Below are 21475 nucleotides of genomic sequence, written 5' to 3' on the forward strand. Positions count from 1 at the left end.
TACTCCAAAACCCGTATGAATATTGTCGGTGTTGGACATCTTGATGAAAAGTAACTCCATTTAGTAGATTGTTCAACTGGCACCACAAGCGCCCATAAGCGGACTCAATCTGTCCTCCAGGTACTGATGCAATGGTAAAGTGCAGGCTGGGATAAGCGACCAGAAAGATGCATGAAGCCATCAAACCAACAGAGCGGCTTGATCTCGCGGTTTGTATTTCTTCTAAAGTCTAGAGGGAGCAGACTTTATCAATGCTGGAATCAAGAAGAACTGAATAACAGGCTTCAGCAGAATGCGTGCCAGAGACAGGAACATGTTTTTTTTTTTTTGCAAGTCCTCAAAAATCACATACAGACATCGATATTGTGAAACAGTCACTGGAATATTTACCTCAGCCTCAACTCTGACCAGAACTTTGTTGAATGGCATCAAGTCATTCACAGTGAGCAGGAGAAGGGTCCCAATGTCTGGAGTAATCCAAGAGGGAACAAAGAAAAAGAAGATGATCAGGGAGAGAGCGAGCACCAAAAAGAACGGAACCTACAGCTGGAATGCTTTGAGCACCTGTGACAAGAACTGGGCCTTCTTCTCCAAGAGTGCCATCTTGTCCTCTTGTGCAGGGTTCTGCCATTCCAGGATTTAACAGGAGAAAGCAATAGGATAAGGACCACTGGTGACCTTGTCAGACGTGGTGAAGCCAAAGGTACCAGAGAAGACCGGTAAAGCAACTTCTGGAGTTACTTCCTTGGAGAGAAAGTATACTTAAAATCAGAGGCAAGGTACCCTTTCTCTTCAAACTGAAAAGTAACCCTGAAGAAATTGGTAACAGCATTCTTGGAATGTAAGGCTCATCAAAAAGTGATAGACCTTGAGGTATCAACATTGAAGGAAGAGTATCGCAAACATGGTCTTCACCCTGGGTAATGGTCATTAAACATTTTTGTTCATTCGATCACAGTTGGCACTTAGACATCAATTTCCTCAGAAGTGCACCTTTCGGTAGTAAACAAGTGGACACTGTAAAGTCTCTGATGTAAAGGATTTCAAGGTTGTTCGGGATCTACCCCATGTAGTGTCCTTAATGAGAGTAGAAGCGGATGTCACAGAAGAGCTTTAAGAAGGTGGAGTATTGTGGTGATACTGGTTAGGCTTCACCATGCAATACTCTCACAAATCCCAAAGATGGCCCTTGAATTCACACTAATGAATTCTTAGCTCAGTCCCAGTGGCGGGACAAAGAGCAGTCAGGCTTTTAAGCATTTACATAATTACACAACATGGACCATGAGTAATTCACACAACTAGAAAGAAATTAGATACCAATTTATAAAAATGAAGCTGATTTTTATCATAATTTTAACACCAAAACGAACAAATAGCATACATAAAACCAGAGGGTTCGATTTTTGAAGCAATATAAAATCAGAAGAAAAGAACACAGTGCGACATTGCGACCAATGGGAAAAACCACTAATGACAATTGGTCGCTTGGAGGTTGAGTTGCGTGAAACCGTTGCATGGTAAAGGGGATGCTTGTCCCGGGACCAAGCCACTACACTCAGTTAAATTTTACCTGGCCAGGGAGCAGGGTTCTCTTGGCTGTCCCTAATGCCGAATGGGAGGGCGGGAGAGCTGCTCTTACTGCTAAAACTGTGCTGCTGGGAAACAAGATGCAAAAACACACAACAACTGGGCCATTGTTGATGTCGGATGAACATTGGATGGAGTTCTTTCTACGTGCAGTGTCTAGCGCAGGGATTGGTTGCCAAACTGGCGACCAACAAGCCTTGGCAGCGGTAAGTGGAGCAGATAGGTAATTCGATGTCCAGCAGTCCAAGGGAACACTGCAGATGTCTAACTTTGTGGATGGCAGGACTACAGTTCCCAAAATGCACTAGACCATCTGGATTTCGGCAATTCCCTCAAAGGGACCGATGGCCAGCGATTCTGTGGATCTGGAGCATCGTTTCACCTGCCTTTTGCCACTAGTCCAGGGGAGACAGAGGGTGCTTCAGGCTTTTACAGGGGGCGCTGAGGTAAAGGAGAGATAGCCTAAGACGAGTCTCGATCAGGCAGTTACAGGAGCGTTGCCACAGGGACAGGGTATTCTTTTGCTTTAGTCCAAGTAGTGTTGTCCCAGACATGGGTCTCTTTTTTGTCCTCTGATGCAGGATGTTCAGAACAGAGGTTCTATTGTCCGAGGTAGCTCTTAAATCCCAAATTTCGGAGTATTATGGTTGAGGGTGCAAATGGCCAATGGGCTATTAGTCCCAGCGGCTATTTTGCCCCTGAAGTGGCCACATTTGGGTGTAGGTCACTTTTTCTACCCAGAAGCCACTATTTAAAAATTCAGAAGTCTTCCCCAGCTGTACAGACCAGGTAGCCCACCCTAACTGTGTGGCTAGCCTTCTGTCGGTGTATGCCTCCTGACTACCTAATGCTCCTGTCTACCCAGGTGCAAATGTGCCTGGGGGCACCATCCTTTGGGAGGAAGTCTCGATCCATAAAAGTCCTTTGTTCCTGACTCCTGGGTATGTTCACAGTGCCTAGCAGGAGGTCAGAACACGGTCTTGTCTGCAGCAACCGCAGGCTGCCAGCCAAAGCACAGGAAAGCTGGGGCAACCTCTAAGGTAGTCACCTAGATGCATGCCACATCGTTCCTGGCTGGACTCTTCCCATGAGGCACAGGGTCAAGACTGATTTGCATATGGCTGGGTCCAAACGGGGGTGGCGAAGTGAGCTAAAGAACGATGATGGGGGTGGGGAGTGAGTGTCAAGTTTCAGCACTCCATCCATCACCTCCTTGTGTTTGCCACATTGTTCCTGGCACTTGATTCAAGTCAGGGGTGAGAAGGCACGTGTGATACCAAACATGACATTTATGCAGTACAATAATGGAGACGACAACCTCGGGTTTGCCCGAGTGCCAGCCCATGTTATCCTATGTATAGTCTGTTAGACTGCCCATCCTTAGGGTGGTCTTCCACCAATCATTTTGCCTGTATTTGCTCATTCCTTTTGTTGCCCTTAGCACACAAAATAATATACCACTGCTGACCAGTGCTAAATTTCATGTGCTTCTCCCATCAACATGGAAATATTGGTGTACACAGTTGGCATATTTTATTTTCGTACAAGTCCCTCGTAAAGTGGTGTACCATATACCCAGTGCCTGTAAACTGAATGCCACTAGTGGGCCTCACGGACTGTATGCAGCCACAACGCAGGACGGATGCCTGCTTGTTCTCCACAGTACGCAACAACTTAAGAAATACCAACACCCGGGGCGCCCCCCGGATTCCTTCGCAAATCGCCAGCCCATTGAGGCTCAAGTAGCCAGGACTCAGTCTGGCCTACCGAGGGCAGTCATTCCCTTCCTGCCCTGCCCTGTCCTGATGAAGACCCAACGTGACTACCTAATGGAGCACACCTCGGTTTGAAACTTCAACGACAATCATATAAGGCCCAGTCTGACCAAGGCTCTGCACACTCAGAGCAGGATCAGCCAACAGAGCCACTAGGTAAACATACTTGTCTGGCCTATTTATTTACAGAAGCGAGTGACATTAGGTGCACCGAAAAGAAATTAACTTCTACCCAACAGAACCACTTTTTGCTTACCAATTTATACCCAGGTTCTGAGGGACACAGGGTCACCCCATTTTTGTTTAACTGCTAGTGGGCCTGCAGCGCGGACTGTGCAACCCACACAAGTAGCCTTTCAACCAGGTCTCAGGCCTGCCATTGCAGGGCGTGTATATGCAGTTTACGTCCACTTCGGCATTTAAAAGCATTTGAGTAAAAGGTAGGACAGGTCCTTTTAATTTTTGCATGTCCCGATAGTGACAAACACCCATATTTGCTTTTCACTACTGTTAGGCCTTCTCCTCTCATAGGTTAACATTGGGAATTCCTGAATATGCTTTTAAGCAGTAACTCCAGATCAGAATGGGGCTGTTTTATCAGGTTTTATTTCTTTTAAATGGTAAGGCTACTTCCTCTTTACTGGTAAAGGTGGATTTAACATTACTATTTTAGAAATGCCACTGTTCCAAAGTAGGCATTTCTCTGTTCTTACTGCTCTGTGTGCCTGCAGCCGGGATGGGGGGTGACAGCTACACTTTGTGCATTTCCTCAAACACAGCCACAAACACAGCAAGGTTAGATGTGACGGAGTACTCATCTGCATTCTGGTGGCTCTTTCTGAGCAAGAAGGGGACGGGGGGAGGGAATCCGACTCATCTGTAACACGCCATTTCCCACACAGAGCCGATTACCTCCTCCTGATAGTCTGGAGGTAGGCCTGGGAAAAATACCTTTGTGCATCCCCACTTCAAAGGCACAACTGGGTGCAAGTACTGGGTCCCTGACCCTACGGAGACAATACACTACTGGACCGGTGAAGAACCCTGTCAGGAAGGAATGCTGTGCTGCTACAAGGAATGTCACTATGCTGGACTGCTGCTCTGGAAAAACTGCTTTTCTGCTCTGAGGTGCTGTCTGTTGCCAGCTACTTGCTAACCTCTGCCCTACTGAAGAAAAGGACTGGTTCCAATACCCTTGAACACACAGTGACTCCAAATGCTTGCTAGCTCGCCACCTGTTCTGAAATTTCAGGGACATTACAGATTGCATGCAATTCTTCAACAGCATTCCGACTCTGCCATCTGCGAGTCCCTGCCATGTCGTGCCAACCTAGCCCTAGGACCTTGGAAGTGAGGATTTCTGTGCTGCAACTCTCGATGCCGATGCACTGCTGCGCCGATCTGCACCGGTGCAGTGCACCTGACAAAGTCTTCCTGAGTGTGTGGCTCGATGACGCCTACGAATCCTTCATATTGATGACAACGCTTCGCCTCCATGCTCCTTGCATCTCGACCTCAACAGAAGTCCCCCAAAGGTACTGCTTTCAGAGCGCCATGACTGGTTCCTGTATCTGTTCCGTGCTCCATTGCGGTCAGCCTGAACGAAGGATTTACCCAGTCTAGCGCGACCAAATATCCGCGATTGGCTTTTTATGACTTGAAGCACTATATTTTCATATTTAAAAAATGTATAACCCCGGATCTTCTCATTGGATTTTTTTTGTCATTTTCGTTGGTTTACTAATAAAAATATAATCCCTGTTTCGAAACTGTATCTATCTTACCCTGACTAGATCAGTGGTACCTGCCTGGACAAGGTGCATACTGCTGCCAACCAGCAACCCCATTTCTAACACCGCCTGTATAATCCAACCTGCCTACAGGGCTTTAGGCGACCTTTCTTACGGGTGACTGCCATATATCAAAGATAGTGCATTGACTTTGCCAAACATGGTGAGGGTTAAGTTAAGTTTGAGCAGTTAGCATTGCTCCTACAGTCTGCCATGGCAGGCCTCCGGTCAGTAGTTTACTTGGGTCACTCAGTAGCACAATCAGTGCCGCAAGCCCTGGGTACCCCTTTACCACCCATGCCTTGGGTACCACATTCTAGTGACTTATAATGGGGTAAAGTCCTTGTCAATTGGGGTGCCAATTTAAACAGTTTTAGGGAGAGATCACTGGCACAGGCTCAGAGTCCTAACCATCAGCATTGGAGCAAAAAGTGGTCTGGGATAACCATCCAAAAAGGCCACTTTCCTGCAAGATATAAAGGCCCCAAGGATAGCCCAAAATCCCTTTAATTCACTATAAAAGGCCGAATTGCCACGAATAATCACTTTCAATATCGCTGAATTCCAAAAGCCAATATAACGGCCAGTAGTCCTGGTCAATGTTGACGCATACGAAGACGTTCCCTCACCCGGATTTTTCGTGGCAATTCGGCCTTTTATAGTGAATTAGAGAGATTTTGGGCCAACCTTGGGGCCTTTATATCTTGGATGACTGTACGACATTGGAATTAAATAGGGCAACAGTCCTTGTAACTTATGCCCTGACGAAGTTCCATTCAGAACGAAACGTGTTGGCTGATGCCCAATTTTAAAACTACAGCTACAATAAAGGATATATATTTGAACAGACTTGAAGTTAATTGACTACTTTCTGGTGCACCTTCCTTCTTTGTACGAATTGATTTATCTGGTTTCTAGTGGAGTGGAAATGCAGCGAACTCCGGAAGCTGTTGCATGGACCCTTTAATTGTCTCTCTTAAATTTGGAACTGAGGTGCTGAACCGTGGTCAGCCGCATTTTGGTTTTCTATTTATAGATGAAAAACTCAACATGAAGTCCCAAGTTTTTAAGGTGGTCTCCTCCTCCTTCCTCACTATCAGGATTGTACGTAAAATTCTGACTTTTATCCCCATAAACATAGGAAAAACAGTACTAACCTCCCTAGTCTTATCGCAACTGGATTAATGTAATGGATTGTATATTAACTTACAATCCAATTTACTTAGAAGGTTGCAGGCAGTACAAAACGCCGCGGCTAGACTGGTTTTAGATGTTCCTAAATACCAGTCTATCAGAGCAGGCATTCAGGAATTGCACTGGCTACCAGTTGGTCAGCGGATCAAATTTAAGGCTCTTTGCACTGCGTATAAAGCATTACATAGAGAAGGACCACAATTTCTTTTGGACCTTTTTAGCTAGTATTCTCCCAACAGATCGCTTCGTTCAGCTAATGCCTACCGGATGCCCACCCCTAGAATCAAAAGGACTAACTGGGGAGGAAGGAGTTTCAGCTACAACACTATAAAGGAATGGAGCGCTCTTCCACTCTCCCTTAGGAAGACTTCATCCCTGCTTAAATTCAAGAAACTGCTCAAGAAATGGCTCTTTAGAAATTAACTTTCCTGGCACAGCATGGTAAACAGTGAGCACCTAGACACCTCCGGGTAGTAGTTCACATAATATATTGTTATAACATAACAAACATACAATCTCAGCTTTGTAAGAGGTCCGAAAAACACAGTTTTTTTTGTATAAAAGTACAAAATCAGTTTGGTTTTTAGCAAGGATTTTAAGGGACATTTAGATGTTCGCTCTGGTCCTTCTAACTTGATTTCCAAAGCCGAGATTGATCATTCCAGTAGTTGAGCCTATGTATTTTTGAGAAGACCAATGCAGTCAATTACCTATTAGTTTTTTTTTTTAAATGAAATTTGGCTATTTTTCGCTTTTTAAGCACAAGTTTCTACTGAATGGTGCTGCGCAAATGTATAGGTTTATGTATTCTTACTAAGGTGTGTTCCATGATCACACTCATAGGTGGGACAATGCAGTGCTTTACGACATAGTTGGGAACCCTGAGATATTTTATTTGCTAGCTCTTTCATGCACATCTAAACAGGGTGGAAAAATGAAGGAAAATAGGATGCAGGGTTAACATCCTGCATTTATTTTTCCTTACCAACTTGTATTCTTGTACGTTAGCCCTCACCCACATTTGAGCTGAAACAGTGTGAAGTGTTATTCAAATGTAACTTTAAAGCCAAGCAATAAGCGCAATAGAATGTAGCAGAGAACCAAAGAAACAAATAAGGAGAATAACACTTTATGGAAACTGATGGAAGCTTCACACAGTGATTGTGCTCCATCCCATGCATTTGCACTTCTGTTAGGGATAAATTCTGAATGCACGTTTTTGAAATGTCCATTCTTGTAATACTGTCAGAGCAGCCAAGGCAGTTCTAATTTTCTACTGATGAAAAAGGAAAGCAATTATTTAACGTCTTTCTTACAACAGTCCTGGTTCAAGTGGTGTAGCTGTGGCCATCTATAAAAAAAAAATCTAGATCCATGGGCACCATTCTTATCCATGACATTCATCAGTGAGACAGCTTTGAGCACCATGTCAGTTCCCAGGCCTCAGTAAAAGAAATTGCGATCGCATCTCCGCCTGCATGCTCCTCTGTGAAGGCAAACAGACCGGCACCTCATACAGAGGGGGAAAACCAGTTTTCCACCAGTGGCTCATTATGTTGGGTAAACCCCAGGGAAGTGTGCAGGTTCTTCACAGGGAAAGGCAGCTTGCACCATCTTAGTTTAGTGTAGAGAGGGAGTGGGAGGGAGGGAGGTTACCTCAAACAAAGTGGGAAGGGTAGCCTAGTGAGAACTATTTCCCCATAGGCTAGCTGTCCCTCCCTTCCTACAAACAATGGCATAAAAGTGGCACCCCAGACCCACAGTAATCAGATCACTGAAAGGTCTGCCCCACGGCTCCCTGGACTGCACAAATGGTCTGTACCAAAGACTGGACAATCCCTGCTTAACCTCTTGGATGCTATGGGAATTCCCCTGCTGTGCTGGGATTTCGTGATCCTCATTGGTTTATGACGAGCTGGGCTCGTCATGAGCGTGCGAGGAGGCTACTGCATGACGAGCCCAGCTCGTCATGAGCGTGGAAGGGGTTAACCTGAGGAATTTGCAAAAAGGACTGCCCACTCGTGGAAAAAGAAATCCAGTTGTGTCAGGACAGAAAACTTAACTCCAAGGGCTAGGTGGCTAGCCCCATGTTCAGCACCAGGGAAACAAAAGCTAAGGGAAGCCTGCACTTGTGAGGGCCGGACTGCCACAAATTCACAGCCCACCACTGGACACTGAGGTGCTTGCTGGGACAAGGAGGTCTGACCTGCTGGTGTGTGCCCAAGCATGTGGGACACGTGGCTGTCGTCTTTGTGGACCCTGGTCATCCTGCAAAAAAAGAGACGCTATCCTGTAGACAGTCACTGAAGACCGCTGTAACCAGAGATCAGTCGATCAGTGTTAACTGGACCTGCACTGGAGCAGCGTGGGAGATTGAGTCCCGAGGTCGAAGACAACCCCTAAAGTATATGGACCTAGGAATACTCACCGCTTACCTTATGCAGCTCGATCATCTTTAGTATCCTTAGAATCTTCTCAGAGTCATGCATTCCCAGCATAAGAACCTCTTCTTTGCTGGAAAAGCAACCCAGGTGAAATCTTCAGTGAGGACTCAGACTACCGAACCAGACGGGTAACTGTCTCCCTAAATCCATGCAGTCCAGGTTTCCAGATTCTTGCGGCCAGTCCAAGAGAAAAGTGGTAGTCGTACTAGCCCATTGGCTCAGGAACTGTGACCCCGATTACAAAGATTTATTAAATATAGAATTGATTTACCTTCAAAAAAATTATTTCTGGTTCCCCACAATATATTTTAGACGTGTGGGTGTCTTTTAAGAGAAAAATACACAATTTGTATAAATTGGTGTTGGAATTTTGTGTCGTGTTTCTTACTTACCTGTAGTTTTTGGTACTTCTAAATGCTTTACACTTGTTCCTTTGAGTACGCCTGACTGCTCTGATGTACTGCTACCCAGGGTTTTCTTAAAGAAATCTAACTGGACCTAACAAAGATTGTGACATTATTATAGAGTGATGTCTCACAATCATATCACATAATAATCCTCTTTCCTACAGCAGACTATTTCTGTCATGGGTACAGAATTGCATTAATAAAAAGTTTACATGACACACACTATGGTTTTCAATCCAGCATAGATACTCCAGAGCAATGTTTAGACAACTTAAAATCTCTAATAAACCATCCTTAGGAGTGGTATCATGCCGTAAGTGTTTATGAACCAGATCTGTGCTTTTTATTATGTTAGCCTGCTCAAGTTGTGGGCTATCTTAGATGAAATTACAGTGGAAACATTAAGAAATATTCTAATTATGTTAATTTGACACTTAACCATGCAAGTCAAAGAGGGACATGAGAGTTTATAAATTACTCCTGCTCCTGACACACTGGGGCCATATGAGACCTTATAGAGAATTCAACCTCCAGAAACATTGTTTGAAGAAGGATATATATTTGTTTTAGATCAAGGTGAAAGAAATGAGGATTGGTTGTTCTAAGGCTAGCCTAAGACACACTGCTCTCATAAAGCAAAACACAGTTTATTGTCACATAGGCCAACAAATGCTTAGTTTTAGTACTGAGCATTTGAAAACTAAAAGTAATCCAGAATATAGATGGTCCACGTGACCCAGTGCAATGCTGATGTTTTTTAAATCTGCCGAAAGATCTGGTATCAAACCAGTAACATAAACAAATAAGGTATATAAAAAAGTCATCTGCCTGCGAGGGTAATAGTATTTGTGAGCCATCTTAACCTGGTCTCTTTACAAGTGAAAAAAAAGCATCACTTTGTGCTAAAACTATTGACAGCACCTAAATCAATTTCTATTTTTACATTACAATTTGTCTACAACGTAACAATTTTTTTTTTTAGATATGGTCGACATGTCTCATTTGGTTCTATGGATATTGGCCCTGTCGAATTCGCATGCAGCCTTTTTCTTAGAGTCTGTTCTAGTCAAACGCAGCTAAAGACCCAAATTACTTGCAGTGATTTGAGAATCACATCTCACGTGCCTAAGATAGGTCTCTAGGACATAGTGGCTGTAAAGAGCCTAATCAAAGAATTTTAATGTTTCTAGGAATGTGAACATTTAGAACAAAAACCTATGTATTATGTACTTATGAACTCCTTTCACTTAATATACATCACTCTTTCGGATTTTGTATCAATATTAAACACAATGAATTTCTTCCTATTTCTGTTTGTTATACGGAGATTATTAAATATCTCAAATAAAATTAACTGCTGAGAATAGATGTAATCACTGATCTTCTAAAGACTGTTTTGAATCAGAAAAAGACAATGCGTGGTATTAAGGTACCCTACTTGTAGGAGGCTGATTCTATACAGTGCACTAAAATAAAGTACACTGTGGAGGGTTTAGTGGGTTCCCAATTGGCTTACAGAGACTAAAGAAGATAATACGAATGTTCCATTTTGTGGTAGTGTGGGCAAGCAGTTAGACTTACCAGAGGGTACTGATAAGCATATATTGCACTCATCAAGGCAATAACGGAGATACACACTCAAAGAATAAATCCAAGATCAAATTAGAAAAAGAAACATTTCTTTTTATAGGTTTCAAAACCAAGAACTTTGTTCAAAAGGTAAGCACTGTTTTAATAGCAATTCATACAGGTAGGGTAAAGCTTTCAAAGTTATGCGCCTTTAGGCACAATGCAATCCCACTTAAGGAAAAGTCAGAAATTCATAAAGGTAGGTACAGTCCGTTTCACGGGTTCACCTTCATAGTTTGGAGTTGTAGTGGGCCAAGGTCCAAAGTACTAACAGCACTTCTTCGGGAGCAGCCCGGATTTCATAGTGAGCTGGGTGCTGGTGATGTTGTAGCTGGGTGTGCTACGGTGAGGTGGCACTTGGAAATAGGCTGCACAAGGGTGACTTGGGGACAAGTCCGAAAGCCCCCCCAAATGGAGGCTTAGGTCGCAAGGGGTCTTGGAGCAAGAGGCACAGACTGCTCTTCAGAATCCAGGCTGGGCGGCTAGGGAGCAGTGTGGTTAGGTCGGCACGGCTGGCTGTGCAAAGACGCTCCTCGCAGTCCGGGACAAACAGTGGGCAGGGGCAAAAGCAAGGCAGTAGTGCCACATACTAAGTGGGTCTCAGCGATGCAGACGTCCCCCAATTGTTGCTTGGTACAGGTGCAGTGGGAATCTGGACCAGACTCTCATGGTTGGTGTTTGGTGTAGGGTCTTCAGTACCCGGGGTTGGTGCTGCACGGTTCAGGTTGGTCTTGGTGTCTTCACACTCAGTTGAAAGACAGATCTGACCCTCCAGAGCACTAGCACCATCTCCTAGTCGTCTGCGGAGCCAAGTCGGGCTGGGGAGCTGTAAGGCAGTTGACCGGACTCAGCTCTTTGGTGCCTGCTGACTGCAGGGGAGTAGCTTCTCTACTCCAAGGGAGACTGTAGGCGATTTACCAAGTGCTGGTAGTTCTCCAGCTCATAGGACAAGTCGCTTTGTCGCAATTGTCGAGAGAGGGCTGAGAACGGGCAGGGTTTTGCACCAAAAGTCCACAGTTCTGCTGCAGTTCTCGCCAGGCAGTGACCTTCTCTTGATCCGTCTAATAGGAATTCTTGGGTTCAAGGGTACCACCTAAATACTCAATGTAGGAGCATTAAGGGAAGTGACAGACATAAGCCAATGGGATGCTAACTTTAGGGTGTCTACACCCTCTAAATATCCATTCCATGTGGGGAGTAGGCATTACCCTGTTGGACCCGGCCTCCTGGCGTGGTCCTACCCCTCCATCGAGCCACGGTCACCCCCTGGGCACGACCCTACACGAACTACCGACGAGAGCAACCACCCTGGCAAACCACGGCTCTCCCCCCTGGAACATGGCGTACCCTGCACGCCCCACCCCTGCCGGTCCGGCTACCCCTCCGGATCACCCCTACAGGCCAGACTCCATCTTGGGCCCATCACGTCCCGAGCACGTGGCCCCGGCCAAGGCCCCAGCGAAGCCCCGACATCGAGGCAGCAAGATCCCCCCGGGTGGTAGAGTGGCTACTCAACGGATCAAGAGGAGGGGAGTTTCGATGGCCCTCCAGCCGTCCCCGGACGCCTGGTATCGATCGCCCTCTGGCCTCCCTGGGCGCTGGCTCCACCCCCCTGCTGGGTGTCTGGACACCACCATCCCGGCCCCTCTGACCCCCAGGCGCGAGGGTCCGAACATCAAAGGACTCCAGTCCTATATCTGTGCCAGCCCTGGAGTAGGACGCCAGTTGTATCCTGGAGTCGAGAGCCCTGCTGACCCTGTCGCGGCTGACCCCGAGAAGAACTCATTACCCTGAAACCTGCAACCATCTTTGGAGCCTGCTGGCGCTGCCGCGGTCCATCTTAGCTGAACCATCTTTGGAGGCTGCTGGCGCTGCCGCGGTCAATCTTAGCTGATCCACCTTTGGAGCCTGCTGGCGCTGCCGCGGTCCATCTTAACTGAACCATCTTTGGAGCTTGCTGGCGCTGCCGCGGTCCATCTTAGCTGAACTATCCTTGGAGCCTGCTGGCGCTGCCGCGGCCCATCTTCGCGAAACCACCTCGAGGCCTGCTGGCGCTGCCCCCTATCCGTAAAGACCACCTGTCGAGTCCTGCTGGCGCTGCTCGACCTCTCGGAACCCCCCGGCTCGAGGATGGAGAGCTGTGCGCAGGGTATCCCTTCCTTCACCAGTACTGAGACTGTCCCGCTACCCTGTCCCTTATTTACGAGACTTTCCAGATCCCTCGATCTGCCTGTACATATCGCTGAAGACAAGCAACCTTTATTCTTGATAAAGCCTAAGAACTTATCCTCTTGTATGGTGTCCCTTTGTAGTGGTGGGGTTACTCTGCTGTACGATCCTAGGAGAGGACCCTCACCCAGGAGGCCTCTCGATAACGTTCGGCTACTTCTAGACAGAGGGGTGGACCTAGGGGAGGTCAGTCAGACATCTTCTGCCTCCCCCGGGATCGCCTTTCTAACATACCCTGACCCTAGAATACTAATTCCTTCCAAAACAAGATGGAGGAATCTGAAAAATGGGGCCCACAGCAGCTAGTCCACCTTAGAAGTGGTGGTGTCTTGATGTGGGCATACTCCTAATCTTACTAATTTTCCCGCCTGTCTTGCAGCCAAAACGTAGGGACAGGGTGGTGGCAATCTTTACTATCTGGGTCGTATACCAAAGGCAGTAGGGCCTTTGAAGCTTCCTGAACTGGAATGCAGTTCCTGTGTGGACATCTTTGCCCAGAGCAGGCGTTGTTCCTGACCTCTCAGAGCGAAGGCTCTCACCTCAGGGGGTCAGAAACTTGTCTAGAGAGGATGGCTGGTCGAGACCAGTCAATGAACACACTAGGTATTGGTAGGTTTTCAGGGGGCACCTCTAAGGTCCCCCTTGGATGGATATATTAATAAACTTTGGCACTGGCATCAGTGTGGGGGTAGCAAGACGAGGTGCTTTGGTACCAAACACCTAGGGGTACAGTGAAGCCATCATGTAGCTGGGAAACTCTTAAACACGGGTGTCTAGCCCATGGGCCCGGTATGGCTTCCCTATGCACTCGTGGTGCCCAGTGGGGAACTTCGATATCATCTGGACATATCCACTCATGCAGATATGCCCACATATGGGTACAGTGCACACTACCATAGGGCTGTTAGGCTTGCTGTAGTGCTGACTTATCTATACCACTTGCAGTGCGATGTAGGCACGGCAAATAGGGATGACTGCCATGTCCACTCTTGCAAAAAGTGTTTGGGGGATACTGCAACAACAACCAATCTCCTACACTACTTCACAGAATGGAAAACGTACTGCTTTTTCACTATAGCTGTGCTGCTTTAAATAGTTAGTCAATCTTCTAAACTACACTGCAGTTTTTTTGTTGTATACATGCTCTGTTTTTTCTTTTGGAAAATTGAACCGGCATGATTCACACCCGTTTAAAAACATTTTTAAAAACCTTTTAGCTTTCCAAGTACCTTATCACACAACACAAACTTGCAGTCTTACGTGATTACACTTTTGGGTCAAAATACTCTGTGTTGCCATCTATTAATCAAGATTCTGTTATGGAGAAATACAGATAAGGTACACCCCGGGTGTCTAGTTTTCAAAAATGTATAGGTTTGCTATGTTTCCCTAGGTGCCGGCAGAGCTAGGGTTCAAACACTACAGCTAGGCACTTTGCAAAAATGGGTCATTTTTCACTGTGAAACGGTTATTTTCTATGAAGAAACCTTGAAGGATCTACACAATGACCCCTTGCTAAATTCAGAATGTATAGCTTTCCAGGATCCATTATTGCTTTCATACCCATTTTTACCATTAACTGGAAGGAGGTTGAAAGCTCAAAAATAGCAAAAATAGGCCCTTTCCCAGAAAAATGCCAAAACTGTAAAAAAAAAAAAATATATTTGATTTTCTGACAAAAGTCTGCTTGTCCCTGAAAGCCGGGAAGATGGTGATTTCAGCACCACAACCCCTTTTCTGATACCATGTGCAGGGGAAAAACAGACGCTTTCATCTGGAGCCCTTTTTTCCCCACCAACATTTTTTTTGCTGTATTTTGGCTAATTTCTGGGTCCCCCTCCAAGGGAATCCACAAACCCTAGGTACCTTTAGAATCCACATGATGTTGGGAAAAGGAAGCAAATTTGGTGTGGATATTTTATATGGTCAAAAAGTTACAGGGGCCTAAGCGCGAACTACCCCAAATAGCCAAAAAACAGGCTTGGCACAGGGGGTGAAAAGGCCCAGCAGTGAAGGGGTTAAAGCTTTGCCTGCTGAATCACTGCCTTTACAGGCACTCAACAATAACTATATAAATGGATTACCCTTATACAACATGCACCCTTCGAAGCATAGCTTATTTGTTTAATGAAATATGCAACTGTCACAAAGTTTGTAAAACACAATCCCACATAAACTCATCCCACATTTCAGAAAGATTTTTCAAAGAAATCACACATGGCTATTTTACCTAATAGTTTCTTCCAGGATTTGATTAGAGACTTTGCCAAGGATGTGACATCTTCATCTGCACTTTGCTTCCGGATTGCATTCACAGACATTCCTATTCTTGTTGACTGCAACAGAGAAGAAACAGTTTTCCTGAAGAGACTTTGACTCCAGATTTAGAGAGATAAAAAACCCTGTAAACCATTACACATTAAACACTGAGCTCTATCTCTTTTCTCTGAAATAACAAGAGTATATTGGTAGATATTTAGAATAATCTAGAATTTACAGTGAGAAATTACAACACCAGTAAGCAGGTAGTAATTTGTTGTACTACAAGACACAAAAGCAGTTTAATTTAGGTCACTTTCAAAAGCAGTTATAGCTCTGTGCAGGGACATGCTGTTAGGTTATGAACTCTTACTGTGCAGAAATAAATGTAATGCCATAACTCTTTTAATAATTATAATAATTTTCCGAGAAGCAATTCACGGACGCCTGTGACAAACTTTCATTTTTTTTGTACCTAAATTCAAAGCAAACCTGTGCCTGGTTTCTAATTATAGGTAGTATAGATTTTCATGCCATTGATTTTGCCCGACCCACTGACAGTTCTCCCTCGCTAACTCACAGCTAATATTTTGTCACCCAAACTAACTATATGCTTCTTCAGGTACTGTCCTTGCTTCTTGGAAAAGCAATGGTTACCCCTCTATTACCGAGAACTTCATTGGATCTCGCTACACTAGTTTATCATCCGATTTTAATTCACACTCTAGAACCAAAGATCAATTTTGGGACTGTCAATGCTGAACTTCCAGTTTTCTAGAACCCCACGCTTATTTTAGCTTCCGTCAAAGCCATGGGACACAGTCGGTTTTGGATATGGATTTGGCCAGGGGGGTCACTTTATTTTCGGCACTTAACATTTCTTAAAACTTCATTGAGTTGCCAGCTCATCTTCTTAGGTAACAATGGCTTTTAATTTTTTCTTCTTTTTTTTTTTTAGATACGCTAATAATACACTGCTGGTGTTTAACATTCAGCCCCACTTAGATGCATCTTAGTTTCAACAATCTATTAAGAACTATCCACAGAATGTTGCATCTGGAGTGTGTGGTAACAATCTTCTATTAAATTATGAAAAGAAAAATAGTGGTGCTCAGTGGGTCAAACCACATCTGGTATGAATGCTGGACGCCCTATTCGCTAAGCATACAACCAGACCCTGTTAAACAAGTCCATAACCTACAGGAAGGCAAGAGGCGGACAGCGTGGTTCTGGTTTGGTAGGGGGGCTTGGTAAGGGAAAAGTGAGAGTTTGGGGTTTTCTTGCTACCAGGAAATACACTGCAGACATTCTAAATCTGCAGACCCACCTATCTCCATTCATAGTGCAAACTTAGTCTACAATGGAATTGCAAAAGTTAAGGGACGTAAATGAAACCGAAGAGGACAAACTATGTGGGTTTGGCAAACCGAAACCTAGTTCAGTGAGCAGCAAGCTGCCAACAACTCATTACGGGCCGGCCGCGAAGTTGTGTTATTTACCAATGAGCAAATCCAAACAAGTCAAGTTAGTAACTGCAGAGTGGGCGTGGTAATACACAGCATGTCAACCTACAACCCAGAATGGACCAGCCACGTATAGGGAACAAGAGGTCGAGGCAGTGCAAGCTTATTAAAAAAGCATAGGTAATCATAATCAATTTTGTACAGCAATGGCCTTAGCACAGTATCGCTGAGTGTGGTAGAATGCTTTGCATGCCAAGGAAAACAGAAAGACAGAAAAAAAGCTCAGAAATTAAACAAACACTTACCCACACCCACCCTCTCCCCTCCCAACTAGACTACACCAGGTTTTGAGACCTTGAGATCATGAGGCCTGACCTCCCCCTGATCAGGAGGCAAAAGTCTCATGATAAACAAGTATGATGGACCTGTCAGTTCCTTGAACTCTTTGGATACAATAGCGATGAATGGGGACCATATTTTCGCGTATGCTACAGGGTCAAAACTGGCAACCATAGACAACTTCTCCAGGTTCAAGGACCAGAGCAGATTCAACCATTGTCTGTAGTCCGTGATTTTGCTTGAAACCTAGTTTGCCAAGTCACTATGGTGCATTAAGCGCCATAGTGATCTGTCGGCCTCTAGTGGACCGGAGAGGGTATGTAAGGGCATTGGGGAGCCCCAGAAGGATGCATGTAGGGAACCGGGAAGTTGAGTTTTAAAGGCGCCATCAATGTCGCCCAGGACCGTCTTCCAGAAGCTCGTGAGCTTGGGGCAATTCCACAGGAGGTGTATCAAAGTCCCGGGGTAGGTGACTATTTTAAAGCGAAACTGGGCAACTGTTGCTATAAAGGACCAGGAGCCCCGAAAATGTATTACACTAAAAGAAACCAATTAGCGAATGGAAAGACTAATAGTTGTTATGGGGAAGGGAGTGCTTATTGACATGTATATGTTCTAACTTTTGCATCTCTAAAGACAAGTCAATGCTGTTAATATAGGACTTAAATGTTGATGTAAACATTAGGCTAGGTCGAGGCGGGACCCGGATGGCCAAGATGGCGGACGTGCTCCTTTTAAGCTCATGGGTGCTGGCATCCCTGTATGCGATGCCAGGGATGTGGCATGCTCATTTACCTCGATACAGAAGAGGTCCAGGAGCTGCAGCCATGCTTCAGAGTGAATATCTTGACTGACCATGCTGTGAGTGCTCTATTACAGGGTAGTATGGTCGAGCAGCCCAAGGCTTAACACAGAGTAGTGCAAGACATTTTCAAATACACACAATGACTCAATAGAAGATCCACACCAATCTATAAAATAGCAAGTATCCTTATATGTTTAGGCATCAGAGAAAAACCGTTCAGGTAAGTACGTTTTTAAATATAAAGTATTTTTCCTTTAAAAAGTGGACAGTGCAATTCAGAGTTCTACAATGTTATCCTATGGAAGAAAGTACAAGTTCGAGAAACGGGTATAGTACAGTGACTTACAAGACCAATCTCCAGGAGTGAAGGTAAGTGGTGGGAAAGGTCCATGGCAGCACCAGCAGTACACCTCCAGCCGCACGGGGAGGCAAGGTGCATGGTGCAAAACAGCGTTAGGAGCCCAATGTATTTTAATGAAGATCGGTCACTGCGGAAAGAGGCTGCAGGCTCTAGCCATGAGGCCAGTAGGGCTGAGTGCTCAGGTCTTGCAATGCTGGGAGATTGGAGGGGTGGGGTGTGACTCCGTTGGTCCTCTGTGAGAAAATGGGGTTCTGTTACAGTAACCCCCCACATTCTGCCTAGATTTTGATGCAACTTTGACTGTGGAGTACTAGGTCTCTGCTGTCCAGGTTCCCAATACAAGTGTTTTTTTCCCCTAAAACTGTTCCACATTTGGCCCTCCGGGCCTCTTGTAAGTCCCTAGTACATGGTACCTGGGTACCTAGGGCATTGGGACTGAAGAGTCCCCTAGGTACTCCTCACCTAAGCCGTGCAGACTGCTACTGCAGCCTGTATGCCCTGGTGCAGACAAAAGACACAACCTGTGTACCATGCCAACTAGCACTGTTTCAGGTATAGGTTAAGCAGAGGTGTTGCAACTCCTCCCCCAGGGAGGGCATAGTGCTTAAGTTGGAAGCTTCAAAGGCATGCTGCCTTTGTAATGCAACTCCCAGCCCCTGCTGCTAGGAGCAGATGGCAGCCCCCAGGTTACACCCCCACTTTGGGCAGGAAAACTAGGAAGAATGGGAGGTGTGCTCACCTTTCCCAACTCCACTCCTAAGGTGGGGTGGCGATGCGAAGCACATCTCTCAGTCACCATAATCATGAAGATGGGAAGACCCCTCCAATCAGGGCTAGGACTATGCCCCTCCCACAGACGGCTTGCATAATTGAAGGTGTAGACAGCCCAGGTAAGGTGCCCACTAAAATGCCCCTATATGTATTATTTAGGTGGCCCCCTCAGACCTAGAAACCAGTTCCTGCAGACCTAAGAAGAAGGACGAAGAAGAGGCTGTGCAGTGAAGCCTGATGACGCTGACTTGGCCCCAGTCATACCAGCCTGTCTCCAACTTCAAAGACCCTGCAAAAGAAAATGAAACCTGTCCTGCAGCCAGCAACTTCCAGAACCTGAGGAAGACTGCATGACCTTAGATAAAGATCAGAACTCCAGAGGACAGCAGATCGGTCCCCAAGAAATCTACAGAAAGGACTCTGGTGCCCTTCGGAACCTCAAGTCCTATGCACTCTGCACCAGACGCCTCCGGCCCGTGTGCAGGAGGCCCTCTGATCCAGAACAGGCTCTCCAGAGATCCTGACTACAAGTCTAGTGCTGGCTGACCCCTCATGGACTTCACAATGAGGCCTGCAGACTGAATCCAGAACATACACCCCCCCCCCCTCTCACCCTCCAACCGCAAGTGGCTCCAGTAAGAAGAATCTAACTTCAAAGGACATTTCTGCACTCTTAGACCCTGGGCCTCCGGTGCGACGCCTGCAGTCCGTTTGTCTGAGTTTCTCCACTGAAACGCATTAGGCACCCGACGCCAATAGGTAGTTATACCATGCACAGAGTCAAGGGGTTCACCAAAAGTGTACAGGGCTCAAGGTAAAACCCAGAGTGCTTTATTAGTGGTAGTGTGGTCGAGCAGCCTTACGACTAACACAGAGGAGTGTAAGACAGTTATTTCACAACACTTGACCAATAATGGACACACAACTCAAAAATTAGATCCACACCAATTTTTTGAAAAATATACTTTGTTTGCATTTTAAGACCAATATTTTCACAATAAGGTAAGTACGATTTTAAATAAGAATACTTTTCACTTTCAAAAGTCGACACTTTTGAAGCAGTTCAATGTTATCCTACGGGGGAAACAATAATGCAGTTTAACAGGTAAGTATTTTGAAAAAGAACAGTAGTGAAAAACAATAAACCAAATGCCACAATAATCGTTTTAAGGCTGTGATGAACAAAAAAGAATTTAGCAGCTTATTACTGTGTACAGCGCAACAAAACTATAAGGATCTCCTTAATTAACATCACTTTTTGGCGACCCTCTGTAGTTTCTGTAATGCACTTTGCACCTTTAACTGATTGGCCTTGGGGCTCAGAGCCACGGGGACATCACGGTACGTCATCGATGTGCGCTGTTGTTCGTAACGCGAGTTCTACACCTGTGCCTAATTAGTGTGGCCCCCCGAGTATATAAACAGATCGTCAAAGTAAATGTAAATGTAAATGTAGTATACTTGTAAAGCGCACAGCTGCCCCAGCAACGGGGCGTCCCGGCGCTGTATAACTCTGGGGAACCCCTGTGGGATGGTCCCCAAGGTGGAGCCAGGCATCCCCGGAATTGGTGGGGCCGTTGTGGAGATTAGGCAAGCTAATGCCCAGAGTTGCCGAGTGGAACCCCTGATTAGAGTAAGCACCAAAGCGAGAATTATCGAGTCCGCTGACCAAGGTCCACAACCCTGCCGCGTCGGGAATTGAACCCTGGTCCCGGGCTGACTTCTGCTCTCAGGCCTGCCGCCTCTAACCAGTGAGCCACACTACTCCACAAAGGCACTCACTTTATAATCCTACCCGGTTGCGGCCAGCGGTTCCCGTTCATCAGACTCCCAGTTACGGACTCGGTTAATCATTTTAAAAGGTAAGAACTGGCATAACTAGAGGCCTTTTTCGCTAAATCATCAGAATCATTTGTATTAATGGCACCCTTTTTTTCTTAAATTGTAGAGAGTTATAATCCCCGTCACGATCGCCATCAGAATTCAGGGCGTGGATGGTTAAAGAGGTATCCGGATATATAGCCGAAGGTACTAAAACATCCATTAATCGGTTCCCCTTTCTTTTCTAAATAAAGCCGGATATGTATCTCCTAAGAATCTATTTTTGACTACTAAGAGCCCGTATATCTCTTTTTATACTGTATAGAAATACAGAAGAGCCATTCACATCCCCGATGTAGCTACTTCGATCGACATACTGCAAGCAAGCGTGCATTACAGGGATCACTTTGAGGCTTTAATCCGGACTACATCACATCAGTGATTTTAAAGGTACTTAGTTATAACTCGTTGCTAGTGCTATTTCCAGCTACAATATCTTGGCCCATTTTATCATCTAGTAATTGGGACCCGCTATAAACATACATATATATATTTTTTGGCAGTTACTACAGAGGCCTACCAGCCCTTATCTAGCCCC

At 45.5% G+C, this 21475-nt stretch overlaps 1 protein-coding gene across 1 annotated transcript in view; it reads right to left on the reverse strand.

Moving 5' to 3' along the window:
• The window catches only part of TCEA1 (transcription elongation factor A1), a 187652-nt gene that overhangs the window by 140943 nt on the left and 25234 nt on the right, over positions 1–21475 (reverse strand). Inside the window, exon 3 of the mRNA XM_078687305.1 lies at positions 15289–15394. Within this exon, the coding sequence (XP_078543431.1) occupies positions 15289–15394 (106 nt within the window). The remainder of the gene's footprint in view (positions 1–15288; positions 15395–21475) is intronic.

The sequence above is a fragment of the Lissotriton helveticus genome, chromosome 4_1 (assembly GCF_964261635.1).
Source record: "Lissotriton helveticus chromosome 4_1, aLisHel1.1, whole genome shotgun sequence".
Lineage (NCBI taxonomy): Eukaryota > Metazoa > Chordata > Amphibia > Caudata > Salamandridae > Lissotriton > Lissotriton helveticus.